Raw genomic sequence first — 14,265 nt, 5'->3', positions numbered from 1 at the left:
TTCCTATCGTGGCTTTATTAACTACTAAGGTGATGTTTTGGCTCCATCTGCTGATTCCTCTATCTTATTTCTCAACTGGTGCAAAACTTGGGTAGGGAGGAAGGGTATTATTTACTAGATCCAAAAATTCCTTATGACAAGATTACCTGTCATGTCCTACAAAAGCGTTCATAAAGTCAATCATTTAAAAAAACTTTAGTAAATATAATGGCAAGGAAAAATGAAAAGGAAAATTAAGTATTCAGCATTAAGTATTTAAGTACTCAGTATTAAGACTTTTTTCTCTTTAAGTCATACCTGTATGGCAACCATTTGTGTGTGCGGAATATTTGTTACTTCATCGGTACTTTCTGGATCTACTTCCCACTTGGCAGAATCTCCACAGTGACCATCATTTCTGATAGACTCACTTTGGGCTGTATCAGCACCATCCATGCTGCACTGTGACTTCACCAATATTTCCACAGAGTCTTGAAGGCTCTGTGTTTCAGAGGCGATCTGGTTACCAGGGGCATTCTCAGCATTCAAATGATGACCCTCAAAATGTGCAGCAGCACTTTTATCTGGTTGGTCATCGGCTACAAAAGACGGCACCACTGGTAACGATCTTTGCAGCGGAAATTCAGAGGAAACGTTGGCCAGAGGTGTGTAAATGTCAGTGTACTGGGGCAAGCTCGGTAACGTGTTTATATATGTTGGCAGTGTCTGGGTGATGTCAAATCCCTGAAAGGGAAGATATGTACAGTATCCTGTCACCAAATGGGGTTGAGTCCAATAGGTTGGTTTCACATCCTCAGGAACTAGTTTGGGAGGATCAGAGGAGACTTGCTCGTGACTTGCATCCTCAGAGACTTGTTTGGGAGAATCAGAAGAGACCCCTCTGGGCTGCTCATCCTCAGAAACTGATCTGGAAGAATTATCAGATGTTGGTTTCGGTTTCTCGGCTTCACAGGCTGGTTTGGGAGAATCAGCAGATACGGGTTTGGGCTGTACATCCTCAGAAGGTGATGGTGAAGATAAATCAGACACTAGTTTGGACTTTACATCTGGTTTAAATTCCCTAGTGGTTGGATTCAGTGGTAGTTTAACTCGCAAATACTCTCCTGTTTTTGAAATTTCTTCTACTTTCGTCTTAATGTTTTTCTTCTTTCTCTTTTTCTTGAGTCGTAATGCAACTTTCTTCAATGCAATACAGTTGTCAATCACAACAAAACGAGGACATCCCAGGAGAAAAGATTTCAAACCTCCGGCTTTTTCTAGTATCTGTCGAGTTTCTTCTGGGAAGAACTCATATTCTTCAGAGAACATCTTGTTACCCATGTCCAAGGGACCATGTTCCTCCAATAACTGAGAGAAATAACTTGGAAAAAATTTAGTTACTTATTATAAAAGGAAGTATTAGTACATGTTCATTTGAAAAGAATATTCCCCCCCAAATTCTCCGAAAGCAAAATACTATTTCACTTCTAGCTGGTCTCAACACTCCCCAACAAACGTATTATACTCATGTTAAATCTGAGAAAGGCTAACCGCAATCAATGATACTATGAACAAAATTTTGTCACCCCTCAGAAAATAATCCTTTAAAAAATTTTTTTGGAAAAAAAAAGGGGGGATTAAAAAGTTACTTTATAAATTTCAATTATATAATCATACAATCTATTTAAAAAGCAATGAGATGCAGGAAAATTTATTCAAGAAAAATAAGAATATCAATAACAAGAATGTCAAATGAGAAGAGGAAATCAAACTTCAAAAGAATCCTATTGGAATTTGCAGATTCCAATAAGAATCTATCAACATTTTTCTGTTTAGGAATATGCAGTGATTCAGAGGTACTGAAATCAATCATGTCTGATCAATAAATCAATACAGTGCAGGACTAGATCCACAGTAACAGGGCCAATCCCTGAAACTGCCTCCAGCTCTGGACTGGGTTTGTTCACTCCATTCTGGGGCTATTTTCTTTTCCCATTCTTATGTCAGGCTCAAAGAGTCTTCCTCTTCCATTTGAATTTGGTACTCAGTCTGTAACAGTGGCATAACCAGCAAGAAAGACATAACATGCACCACTACGAAAGCTTTGTCAAGAGCAACAGCAAAAATCTCCAAAGGAACACTCTTAGTAAATTAATGCTAACAAGGAAGACAACTTATTTAGGAGGAAAGTAAAGCCAACACTTCTTCGAGGCAAAAGAAAACCACTTTATGTGCAGATGCTGCTGCAGATAAACGCATAGGACAATTTTTGCAAATGATTCAAAGCAACTGATACTTTGAAGCATAAAGACCAAATGCCACTTCTCTTTGTTAGCACTGCTGCTCTAAATGCTTAAAAGTCATGAAACAATCTCTTTTAAAATGTTTTGTGATGAATTTTTCCCCTTAGAATAATCTCTACAATTGAGACTCCCCTACATACATGTTGTTTTGCAACGTAACAGGTTAAATATGTCTTTGCTTTAAGATTCCCATTAAACTTCATTTTTTTTTTTTTTTTTTGTGAGGAGATCAGCCCTGTGCTAACATCCGCCAATTCTCCTCTTTTTTTTTTTTTTTGGCTGAGGAAGACGGCCCTGGGCTAACATCTGTGCCCATCTTCCTCCACTTTATATGGGACGCCGCCACAGCATGGCTTGCCAAGCAGTGCGTCGGTGCGCGCCCGGGATCCGAACCAGTGAACCCCGGGCCGCCGCAGCGGAGCGCGTGCACTTAACCGCTTGCGCCACCGGGCCGGCCCCTAAACTTCATTTTTAATGAGAAATCTCTAAAAGCAGAAGGGGTTGAGGGAGGGTGAGGTAAAAAGAAATAAATCATTGTAGTCTCAGGAACAGTAATCCTTGTTGAGGATTTTGGCTGACTGGTACAAAATAACATCGGCTCCACCATCTGTCCGAGGAGAGACCTTTCTAGTTGGTGTTTAGCTGCCATTAAGCAGCAGCAGAATAATTCATGAATCGTGTCTGTGTATTTACTTTTTGCTATCCATGATGAATACTAAAGAGAATCACTGAAAAATAAAGCTTTTCTACCTGGATTAAAATACTTAAATCCAAAATGGGATAACTAAAGTACAGAGATATCATGAAAGGAAACCATTCTTTGGAATTCAGCAACAAGCTTTTCAACAGCTAGCAACGTAAATGATGATGCAGATCTGGTGATGATTACCAAGCAACTAATAAAAGTCGTGTTCCTGAAGAATGGTTAAGGATATGAAAAAATGCTCACCATGCATTTTTAGGTGAAAAAGGCAAATGACAAAGCTAAGTGCATAGTAAAATCAGTTTATAAATTTTAAAATGTATGTTTTACACATCTACATTTAAAAAGTCTGAAAGGATACACACCAAAAGTTAACTGTGGTTATATCTGGGTGATAGAATTATTCATAATTTTTACTTTTCCCTTTAAACTGTTCTTTCTTTTTAAAAAATTTCCATAATAACTTATATTATTACTTTTATAATCAGAAAAAAATTTTTTTCAAAGAAAGAGAGCCTCCACATTTTTTCCACAGACTAAGTAGCAACGAATTTTTCAAACATTCAAGTAGAACAAAATTTATTCAATCAGGGTCCCTAGCCCAAAGAGAAGTAATATTATAACCATATTGTGAATAAAATTTTTACAGTTACTGTTACTTGAAATGCAATGCAAAATGAACTTTAACTCTATTTATACAGTTTTCTAGCCTTGAAAAGTAGTCTCTGTAAGATAAGCATTGGGTCCCAGACAGCACAAATATGATGTATTCATAATCCAGTGTTTTATAGGGGTTAGAATGCATCCATCAACACACTGCACAACGGTGCTGGTGTGGCTGTTTAGTAGATATGAAAGATGCTCGATAGACCTGAGACAAGCGTCCTTGTCTCAGGTGTATCACGTGTATCAGGTGTAACACGACCATTTCAACTTCTGCCAAGTTAGAAAATGCACCTCCCCTCATCATCTGCCCCTGTTGACAGTCTCTGACTCTAATGGTTCCTGCACTTCAGAACCAAAGACTTGGCACACTGCTTGACAGGAGTGAAAAAACAATAATAAAGGTAATCATACCAGAGATAGTAATAGTTTTTATGTATATATGTACATGTTTATACGTACAGATATATTTTCAAAATTGGATGATGACCATTAATGTCTTAAATGGTCACTGGTGGACTTTCATAGTGCCAGTGCACGTCACTGTCAGCACAGGGACAAGGGACAGGGATGGGAAAAACATTTTGGAAAGCATTCCCACCCTAGTATTCTGGTTGTGTCCCTTTGAAAATCACTGTTTTCTACATGCTCATGATTCTCATTTCACAGTCATTTTTATTTGCAATAATACACTGTGACCCGACCAACGATCAATTTAGCTCTTCTGCTATTTGTAAGCTGTCTGACAGGACTACATCTTCTACTTTTTCTGCAATCTTCCACAGTGCTCAACCTTAAGTGGTTAATAAATCTTGGCTGATTAATTAATACCACTAAAGAGGTGTTAGAAAAACTAAATGCAGAATACTACTTACTGAAATTTAATTTGCTTCAACTATCTAAATGATAAAATGTTAGAACCAGAAGGGGGTCATCAAAAATAAATCAGGCCAATCTCCTACTTTAAAGTGAAATACTTACGTCAAGAAAAAATTAATAGCAGTTATCCCAGTATTCTTGATTCCTTGTCTAATATTTTTTCTACTCTATACTCTTTTCATATATAAAAGTTTAGTTTCATTTTTCTTTTTTTTTAATCCATTGGCCAATAAGAGATCATTCTTAATCACTCTTAAGTAATCACATTTGCCTCTGAAAATTCAAAGAAAGAATTATGTTTTGAGGTGTAACTTCCTGTAACTTCTTGACTTTCTCCTATTTAAGATATATATTCTATGTCAAAATGCAAACAAATTAGCCTATTTTCTTCTCATAAAGCTGTTTAATTTCTTCCCCCTTATAGCGGTAATAAATTCTTCATTAGGTAAGCTCCTGAAAACTACAGTTCAGCTTCAGTTTTGGATGCTTGAAGTAAAGTCTAGCATATTTTAAGAAACATCAGTGTAGTTTTATAGCTTTTTCCACGTTGTCATCCAGGAGTTCTCTGGAAATATAATTTGCTCAGCACTTCAACTCAAAAGAAAAACCCAAAAAAGAGGGACCCAAGAGCATATAACTAGACTGAACAGGAATGATGCAACTGAGGAAAATAGAAGAAATGACCAATTAATGGATGGGTGACAGGTTTTCCAGAAGAGTTAGCTTTCAAATTAATTTTCTTTTTTTTTTTATCATTTTATTTTTTATTATTTTTTTTTTTTTGAGGAAGATCAGCCATGAGCCAACATCCAATGCCAATCCTTCTCTTTTTTGCTGAGGAAGATTGGCCCTGGGCTAACATCGATGCCCATCTTCCTCTACCATATATGGGATGCCGCCACAGCATGGCTTGACAAGCGGTGTGACGGTGCTCGCCCAGGATCTGAACTTGCGAACCTCGGGCCACCAAAGCGGAGCGTGCGCACTTAACCGCTGTGCCACCAGGCCGGCCCCTCAAATTAATTCTCTACTGCATATCTAAGCCCTCAATTTGTCTTCTTAAGAAAGGCATCAATGCAATACTTATTGACGCCAAACTCAAAATGGTAACTGCTTCCTAGATTTCCCTGAATGCTTTACTCCATTGTTTTATCCATCCCACTCAGACTGGACTTATTAATTTCACATTCACATTTTCAATCCAAAAGTAACTCACACTCAAAGTTACTTAAAAGAAAAGTCTGTTTCTCTTTTATTAGATGAACGTCAAGAAGGCAAGTCTCCAATACAATACAAAGATACAGGGTATTTCTGTACCATCATCCCAGCTGAACAACTATCATCTCAGCAGAAGTAATAACAGGATCCTGGTATCCCTTCCCCAATAAAGGGGTAATACTTCACCAAACTACATTACTTGTCACTGGACTTGTGAGATGTCAAACAACTGCCTCCATCAACATAAGGACAATGAGATCGAATGATCATACTACTCCTTGTCAAACGTCTACCTTGGAATTCATGATAAAAGATTATGGCTGGAAACTTGATCAGCCGTATCAGGACATACTAGGACAGTTTAGGAAGTAGAAAGTATCTACACTAGCAGCTCGAACTGACGTAACTAATCATCATTAGGATTCTAAATTTAATAATTAAAAGTCCTCACTTTATGTAATACTCAACAAAAGCAATGAAAATACTTTTCTTCCTCATGGTTTGTGAGCCAATAAATGATTCCCTTAATAAACATAAAGGACACAAGTTAAACAACTTAACATCTTCCACTGGCAGCCTCAATATAAAATAACAGTTGTAGGAATGTTGCACTACTTACTCATACAGCGTTGAACATTTTTGTTTGGGGTTAATGTCCCACAGCTTCTTATTACGGACAACATATTCATTACCGTGCTGTTCATAGAGGGCTTCAAATTCTTCTACGTCTTGCCGAAGATGGTCAGGTACCACAAATGGGCCTGCAGAATTTGAATTGCGTCTGCTGATAAAAAAACAATTTTGAGAATAATAAACATTTAAGTGACCCAGAATAACATTCAAACTGAAATGAACATAAAGATAGTACTCAGCTTTATGACACAAAAAACACTACCAGAGAATTTAATACAGAAAAGTTACCTTTCCACAATCATAGTCAAGTGTGACTTGACTGACTACTGAGTAAGCGTTTTTAATTATTTACTAGTGCTACCCAGAGAAAATTTTTTAAAACTCGTGGTTTTAAACAAATCAATTGTGTTTTAATTGTTAACTTGTTAAAGAGAAAAATGAAAGATTTTATTATAACTGCTATAAATTTAAGTTCAAGTTAGATTGAGACTGGTAAAAGGTACTTAGTAAAAATATTTTTTAAAAAGAGTATAAGATTCTAGCACTCCAAAAAGATACAGTAGTTTGAGTGTGGGCTCTAAAACCAGATTGCTGGGTTTAAATTCAGGCTCTGTTATTTCACGCTTTGTGTTCTCGGGTACCTCACTCAACTACACTGTGCATGAGTTTCCTTATCCATGGACGTAATAATAGTACTTATCTCCTAGGGTGGAAGTGTGGATTAAATGAGTTTATATATGTAAAGCTCTTATAACAGTGCCTGGTACATAAGCGTTATCTAAGTATAAGCTATTATTATTTTAAGTTAAAACAATTCCTCCAGGGGCTGGCCCAGTGGCATAGTGGTTAACTTTGTGCACTCTGCTTTGGCAGCCTGGGGTTTGCAGGTTTGGATCCCGGGCACAGACCTATACACCACTTGTCAAGCCATGCTGTGGCGGCGTCCCACATACAAAATAGAGGAAGATGGGCACAGCTGTTAGCTCAGGGCCAATCTTCCTCACCAAAAAAAAACACAAAACAGTTCCTCCATTTAAAGAATTCATAAAAATGACTGCAAAACAACTGTTACCACAACTCCTTTAAGAAATGTGGAAGAAAAACCTCAAAACATTTTGTGGGTTTTTGGTCCATAAAGAAACGTGACATAAAAAGGTCACTGCTACTCACTCAGTTTTATTTCTTCTTCTATTTATTTACTGAAAACTCAGTTTCAACAAACCAGATGCCATTGAAAATCACTAACATCTAAGGTTAAACCATAACATCATATATAGCATCCTAAACATCTCTCTCCTATTATAGCAAATATGCTGGTAATTATCAATAGGACATTCTCTTCATTGAACATTTTAAAGCATATTTTCCAAGACTGTCCCACAGTATCTTCCATATAGTAGGTTCTCAAACTTAGCAAATGAATGTCATCGGCCCTGTGACATTAATGCAATTTGTATGAATTCTCAATGTCGAGAAGCCATGCTATAAATTCAGTCAAGATGGGTCACATCAGGCTGTCATAACAGACGTACATCTTTAGACAGAGAAGTTAGGGAAATAAAACAAGTTTAAAGTACATTAAATTAACACCACTTACTAAGTTAAAATACTTGAGTTAAAATGAAGCAAAAACTTTAAAATTGTACTTACTTATGGTCTTCACCTGAAGTAATGGTCTCACTGTTTGGTGTTACTGAAGTTGTTCCAGACCCAACTAACATAGGCTGGTTTAAAAGACAGAAAAATGACAACGATTTTCTACCTTAAAATTACCACTAAAACTGACGAATGCTTACATAAATATGCATGTAAACTGCCAATGCATAAGTCTTATTTAAATTTTCTTGTGAACAGGAACATATAGTAATAAAAGTTTAAACAGCCTTAAATGGGCCCAAATTAACATTTAGGTAACCTTCCAAGGCTCCAAAAAAATTTAGATTTACTCAGTTTAAACCCCCATTTTAGATAAACTGAAGGCATATAGTCAAAGATAAAAAGAAAAGTTTTATTGGAACTTAGAAGCTGCTCTCATCCTACCCTAATATTTCTTCACTTTCTCAACCCCTCAATACATCTGACCCCCAAGTACAAGAGAGCCACGAAGAATCCACTGTAAGACTTAAAAATAATGCCCTAGTTATCTCATAGGCTTAGAGCAGAGCCTTGAGTGAGAGGAAGAAGGCACCCTATCAATTCTTAGATTCTGTTATGATTAGTAGTCATCATATTTATTTTGAATATTTTAGATAATAACTCTATTAGTTATCAATAATAGGTATCATGTCTTATCATACAGATGACGACAGTGAGGCAGAGGGAAGTCAAGTAACTTACCCAAAATCACACAGATAATAAAAATAATAACTGGTAGAAACAAGACATGAACCCAGGTCTGCCTGACCCCAAAGCTGCCTTGGCCACTCTGCTCTATGACCACCCATACAGAGTCCTACATTATGACCATGTTTTCACTCGAACGTATCTAGACAATAAAAAGGAAAATAAAGATAAGAGTCTATTTCAAGAATTACTTATATACAATATGAACCTTAAATTTCCTCAAAATAAAGAAGACTGCCAAAATACCTTTAGATTAAAGCCTAGAAAGTCTTTCTCTACAAAATGTTTCAAAATATCCCCAAGAATTGGTCAGTTCTAATTAATATATTCAATTAATTATTTTAGACAAGAATTAATACAGAAAATACTCCATACCTTTGAATCTTTTGGCTTCTTTTTCTTGCCTTTGTTTTTTATCTTGGTAGAATTGAACTATAAAATGGAAAAAAAATTCATTGAACACTCAAATAACAGCATTACGAGGCTATGATATTTTATAAAGATACGATATTGATTTTCATAGACTAGACATAAGTTGAATTACATAAAATGTTAACAAAAATAACACTATATGGGGCCAGCCCAGTGGAGCAGTGGTTGGGTTCGTGCACTCTGCTTTGGTGGCCTGGCGTTCATGGGTTCAGATCCCAGGCACGGACCTGCACCGCTCATCAAGCCATCACGTGGTGGCGTCCCACATACAAAAAAGAGGAAAGATTGGCACAGATGTTAGCTCAGGGCCAATCTTCCTCATCAAAAAAAGAAAAAATAAAAAAAACACTACAGTGTGTCAAGCCTTATGTTATGATTTATAATAGAAAATAAGAAAAAGTTTAATGATACCTAATGTTATAACTAAAATTAAATTTTTGTTCCAACATTTTAAACTCATTTTCAAGAAGGTTTATGCCATTTCAAGTAATTAATCAGACTTTTAAAGTAATTCCAGTTATATGCTAATAGTGTTTTAATGATATTCCTTTTACTAAGCAAAACTAGATATTCTGTACCTGGCCAGACAGTGGGGTATAAATAGTGAATTGAGAAGAAGCATTTAACTTCCCATGGGGTATGTTAGCTGTGTTTCTTATACTTAGCCAGGCAATATTTGATGGAGTGGATTAAGACAAAATTTTAAGTATCGATGACTTGATCCTAAAAATCAGTAATCAAGCATCTTTCTGTGTGAAAACTGCCCCAACCTACTAGGGAAGACAATTCTGAATTATTTTAACTGAAACTCAATTTGGAGCCACTCAAAACAAAGTCCCTTTGTTTTCCTTACAGAGCAAAACATTAAAATTTTAACCATTATAGATAATGTTTCATTTTTATGCCAGGAGATGATTTAAGAACTCCTTTCCTAAGATTAACATTTATTAGTTGTGAAACTTTATCAACATTGTCTAATTTAAGCCTCAGAGTTTCCTGATTGATGCTCCAATTCCAAGAGGAAGACTGGGACTAACTTCCTAATGAAACAGTATCCGTTCTCCAGCTTTGGTTCTGGAGTGTCACCTGTGATGTACAAACACTAGCCTGGGTCCTCCTCTCTTCCTTTGGCTAACACAAATTAGAACATAACATTTAAAGTGATCAAATAACTTACCGGCACATCACCACTGTCCTGTTTCCTTAACACAGTGCAGCGGCTGTCTGTAGAAAGATACAGATGGTTTGTGAGGAAATGAAATATTTACACTGCCATACAATACAGTAAAGCCTTAAAGAAAACCACTCCAGATACTACTAACATAGACTATGTTCTACTCCTTATCTGGCTTTGACACAAGTCTAGTTTAGAAACCAACAGCCAAACGGCTAAATGGGAAACCAACTACAAAGGATCACAAAATTTCAGTCCAAGTCAGCATAATTTGAGCACCTTCTAGGTGTCAAACTCTATGCTAGGTGCTGGGAATACAGAGATGCACAGAATAGTCCCTGCCATCCATTTGCTCACGTTCTGTGAAAAAGACAAACACGGGCAAATACCTGTAACCCAGTGTGCTAAGTGCCACAATAAAAATACAATGGAAATAAAGCTGATGGAATAATAAAGGGTTCAACAAGGGGAGAGGCCTGAGGAAGGGTCAGGGAGGACTTTGGGGAGGTGGGGACTTCAACAAAGGGGTGGGATGTAGCTGAAGGAAATGCATGAGCAAAGACAGGAGGCAGGAAAGCACAATAAGAAGTGGGATATATATTCAGGGGGCAGATAGGGAGAGTGACGATGAATCCAGACACACAATGTGAATTTAATGTGAGGCAAAACTAAGCAAGTGTTTCCTAAACAGGACAGTTACAGGACCAGACAGATGCAGAAGAGTCACTAGTGGCAATATAAGAGGAAGATTTGGAGTGGGGGTGTCTAGAGGCATGGAGACCAGCTTGGAGGCTACTGCAATAGTCTAATCATAGAAAGATGACTAAGGTCCTGGCCTAGGGAACTGCACATGGACAAAAGAGGACAGATCAAGGATAAAGCTTATTTGGACTTATGACAAATTAGATATGGGGTAATAGGGAAAAGGAAGAGTCGAGACTAATTCCACGGTTTCCTGCTTAAAAATAAGATATACAGGGGCAGGCCCAGTGGCGTAGCAGTTAAGTGTGCGCGCTCCACTTTGGGGGTCCAGGGTTCACAGGTTCCGATCCCAGGCATGCACCGATGCACTGCTTATCAAGCCGTGCTGTGGCGGCGTCCCATATAAAGTAGAGGAAGACGAGCAAGGATGTTAGCCCAGGGCCAATCTTCCTCACACAAAACAAAAGCAAAAACAAGATATACAACAATGGTATTAACTGAGATAAATTTAGGAAAAATAGGTCTCTAGGGATATAAGAGGATTCAGCCACATTGCTCTTAAGGGGCCTCTTGGCTGTCTACACAGAAATTCCAACAGGGAAATAAGCATCCAGAGTTGAGCAGAGAGGTTGGGGCTCCCAATTATCATAGCATTGGTGACATTACCAAACAACCTTATTTACAAGATCAGTGGATTCTGAAAAATTTTAAGAAATATAATCATTCCTTTAAATGAAAGAACATAAGATCGAAAACGTCTGGTCTGAGGCAGAGCTACTGGACTTGAAAACTGGTGGCCAATCATTTGGTTGGTGGCTTCTGACTCTAACTAAAAGCAGAGAAATCATCACAGCCAGGTGGACTGCATATTTTAGGTAGAGAACACAAGAATTAGGAAAAATGCACACTGAGAGGGAACCGTGTCCTTTTTGGTTGTCTTGTGTGATCCAAACATGCAGCGGGTTTTATAAGCTCAGTCCCAGGAGGGCATTTTATTACCAGCAGCAGCAAACTGATGGCAATAAATTCAGGCTATCAAGTAGCATGTCACCTCCAGCCATGAAGCAGTGTCCTGGAAAAATAAAGCCACCTATATTTGAGTGTGCTCTTTCCTGAGAACCACAACAAAAGTAAACTTTTCAGTTTCTTATATCGCATATGAACTTTGTAACATGCGACACTTTTGTACAACGCCAGACCTTTTAACGTACACTTTAAAACAAACAGTATGAAATCTACAAGTCTAACAATATATAAAGTAGACTTGTGATACTGAGAAAAAAAGGAGTAGAGGGTATTATCATAAGACACACACGTAGTACCAAAGATAAGAAATTAAAATTAATTTAGAATCTAAAATATTAGAATTTTGAAGCAAAACGAGACCACACAGATCACTGGTTCCAAATCCTCTCATTTTAATGATGAAGACACTAAGATCCAAGAGAAGCTAAGGAATTAACTACTAGTTATCTTATTCTGCCAAAACTAAACTCCATGCTGTTACCCAAATAAGCCCCCGATTCCCCTCCACCCTACGCCTCTGAGCTCGGACGTCATCCTGTCCAACTCCACCTCCATATTCATGGCTCATCTCAGACTCTCCCCCTGCACCAAGGCTTTCCCCTTCCCTAGGGAGAATGCAAGTGCGCAGTCCTCCGTTTGAACCCCCAGTACTTTTTCTGGTCCTCTCTAATTGAGCTTCCTCCCATATTACAGTTACGTGTATATTCTTCTTATTCCCTTTTGTAGAACATAAGGTCCTTGAGGGCAGGGACTAGCCTAAGCATTTCTGAATTCCTTGTTAGCACCTAGCACGGGCCTTCACGCAGTAGTAAAAACAAGGTTTTTAATGAAATGAATTAGGGAAGGAGAGCCACAGTCTACTTTTCCTGACTCCCAGTTCTAGGCTCTTCCCACTACAACAGACGTGCTATCTATTCTGGATTCTGCAAACATCAACTACTTCTGCAGGCCAATGCTTTCTTGACTACTAAAATCAAACCATTTCCTAATAAATTCCATCCATTTCATATGCAATCTATGCCATGACACTGTTAAAACATCTAAGAATAGATGGTGAGAACAGTATGGTTTGAGAATAGTACAGTGCGTAGTCAAAGTAATGTACTCATGTGAGTATCTCTACAACACTTTGCTCAACAGAGTAAAAAGGTTTTAGGACACAAAGAAAATCACTATTCTTTTATTTTTTGTGAGGAAGCTCAGCCCTGTGCTAACATCTGCCAATCTTCCTCTTTTTGCTGAGGAAGACTGGCCCTGGGCTACCATCTGTGCCCATCTTCCTCCACTTTACATGGGACGCCGCCACAGCATGGCTTGACAAGCGGTGTTCTGAACCGGCGAACCCTGGGTCACTGCAGCGGAGTGCGCACACTTAACTGCTTGCGCCACCGGGCTGGCCCCGAAAATCACTATTCTTAATCCCTAATCTTCCCAAATAAGCCGGCTGTACCACAAAAAGCTTCATTATTTTCTTTGTTAAGTATTGAAATAAGCTAGGTCCTTCGCAGATTTTTTCCTAAGATCAGATACACACTGAAACTCAGTCTACATACCCATTATATCAAAGAATTCATCCAAAGCATTATGCAACGCTGGGAACTTGTCCCTGTGCTCTTCTAGCAGCCATATTAAACATCGTGCGTCCTTCAATGATGTTGGCTCATAGAAATAATCAAGTTGCTTTCCTTCTATGGAGCCTAGTTTATGTTCGTATTTCTCATTCCAGAGAAAAGTCATGATGCTAAAATCAAGCTCCTTAAGAGACGCTCCATAACGAGAAAAAAAAGGTCCTGTGGCATCTAAGCCTGTAGTAAAAGGAAAACCCAAACGAGAAGAAAGGAAAATCATTTACCGTAAAATCACATTCAGTTTCACACCTTTGAAAGTGGTTCCACTATATAGTTTGCTTACATTTTCAGTGAAAACATTTAAATACTTAAATACCAACTTGTTCAAGCTATTTTGCATTTTAGAAACACCATTTAATGTTGATATGCTAATTATAATAATTTCTATCTACTAGTTGAAGAAGAGGGGCCAAAGCTTCTATTATAGTTATTTTTATTAGACTTAGGTGACAAAAGGCATTAAATTCCTTTAAAAATACAATTTTTCACTAATTCATAATGACTTTCATTCCAATTAATACAAACTAACAAGATTTTACAAAGCTTTGCTACATAAATTCCACAGTAACAAAACATCAATAA

The 14,265-nt window shown here is 37.7% G+C and overlaps 1 protein-coding gene across 6 annotated transcripts in view; it reads right to left on the bottom strand.

Moving 5' to 3' along the window:
* Positions 1-14,265, bottom strand: part of TTC3 (tetratricopeptide repeat domain 3) — a 129,169-nt gene that overhangs the window by 43,795 nt on the left and 71,109 nt on the right. For 5 of the 6 annotated variants that reach the window (XM_058523085.1, XM_058523087.1, XM_058523082.1 and 2 more), the window contains 6 exons: positions 13,609-13,860; positions 10,331-10,377; positions 9,097-9,153; positions 8,029-8,102; positions 6,365-6,529; positions 298-1,360 (listed from right to left, as the gene is read on the bottom strand). In XM_058523085.1, the coding sequence (XP_058379068.1) occupies positions 298-1,360; positions 6,365-6,529; positions 8,029-8,102; positions 9,097-9,153; positions 10,331-10,377; positions 13,609-13,860 (1,658 nt within the window). The remainder of the gene's footprint in view (positions 1-297; positions 1,361-6,364; positions 6,530-8,028; positions 8,103-9,096; positions 9,154-10,330; positions 10,378-13,608; positions 13,861-14,265) is intronic. The other variant, XM_058523083.1, reaches the window with a different exon arrangement.

This window comes from Diceros bicornis, chromosome 27 (assembly GCF_020826845.1).
Source record: "Diceros bicornis minor isolate mBicDic1 chromosome 27, mDicBic1.mat.cur, whole genome shotgun sequence".
In the NCBI taxonomy this organism is placed as follows: domain Eukaryota; kingdom Metazoa; phylum Chordata; class Mammalia; order Perissodactyla; family Rhinocerotidae; genus Diceros; species Diceros bicornis.
Note: the sequence above shows the minus strand (reverse complement) of the source record. Positions and strands in the feature narration are given on the sequence as shown.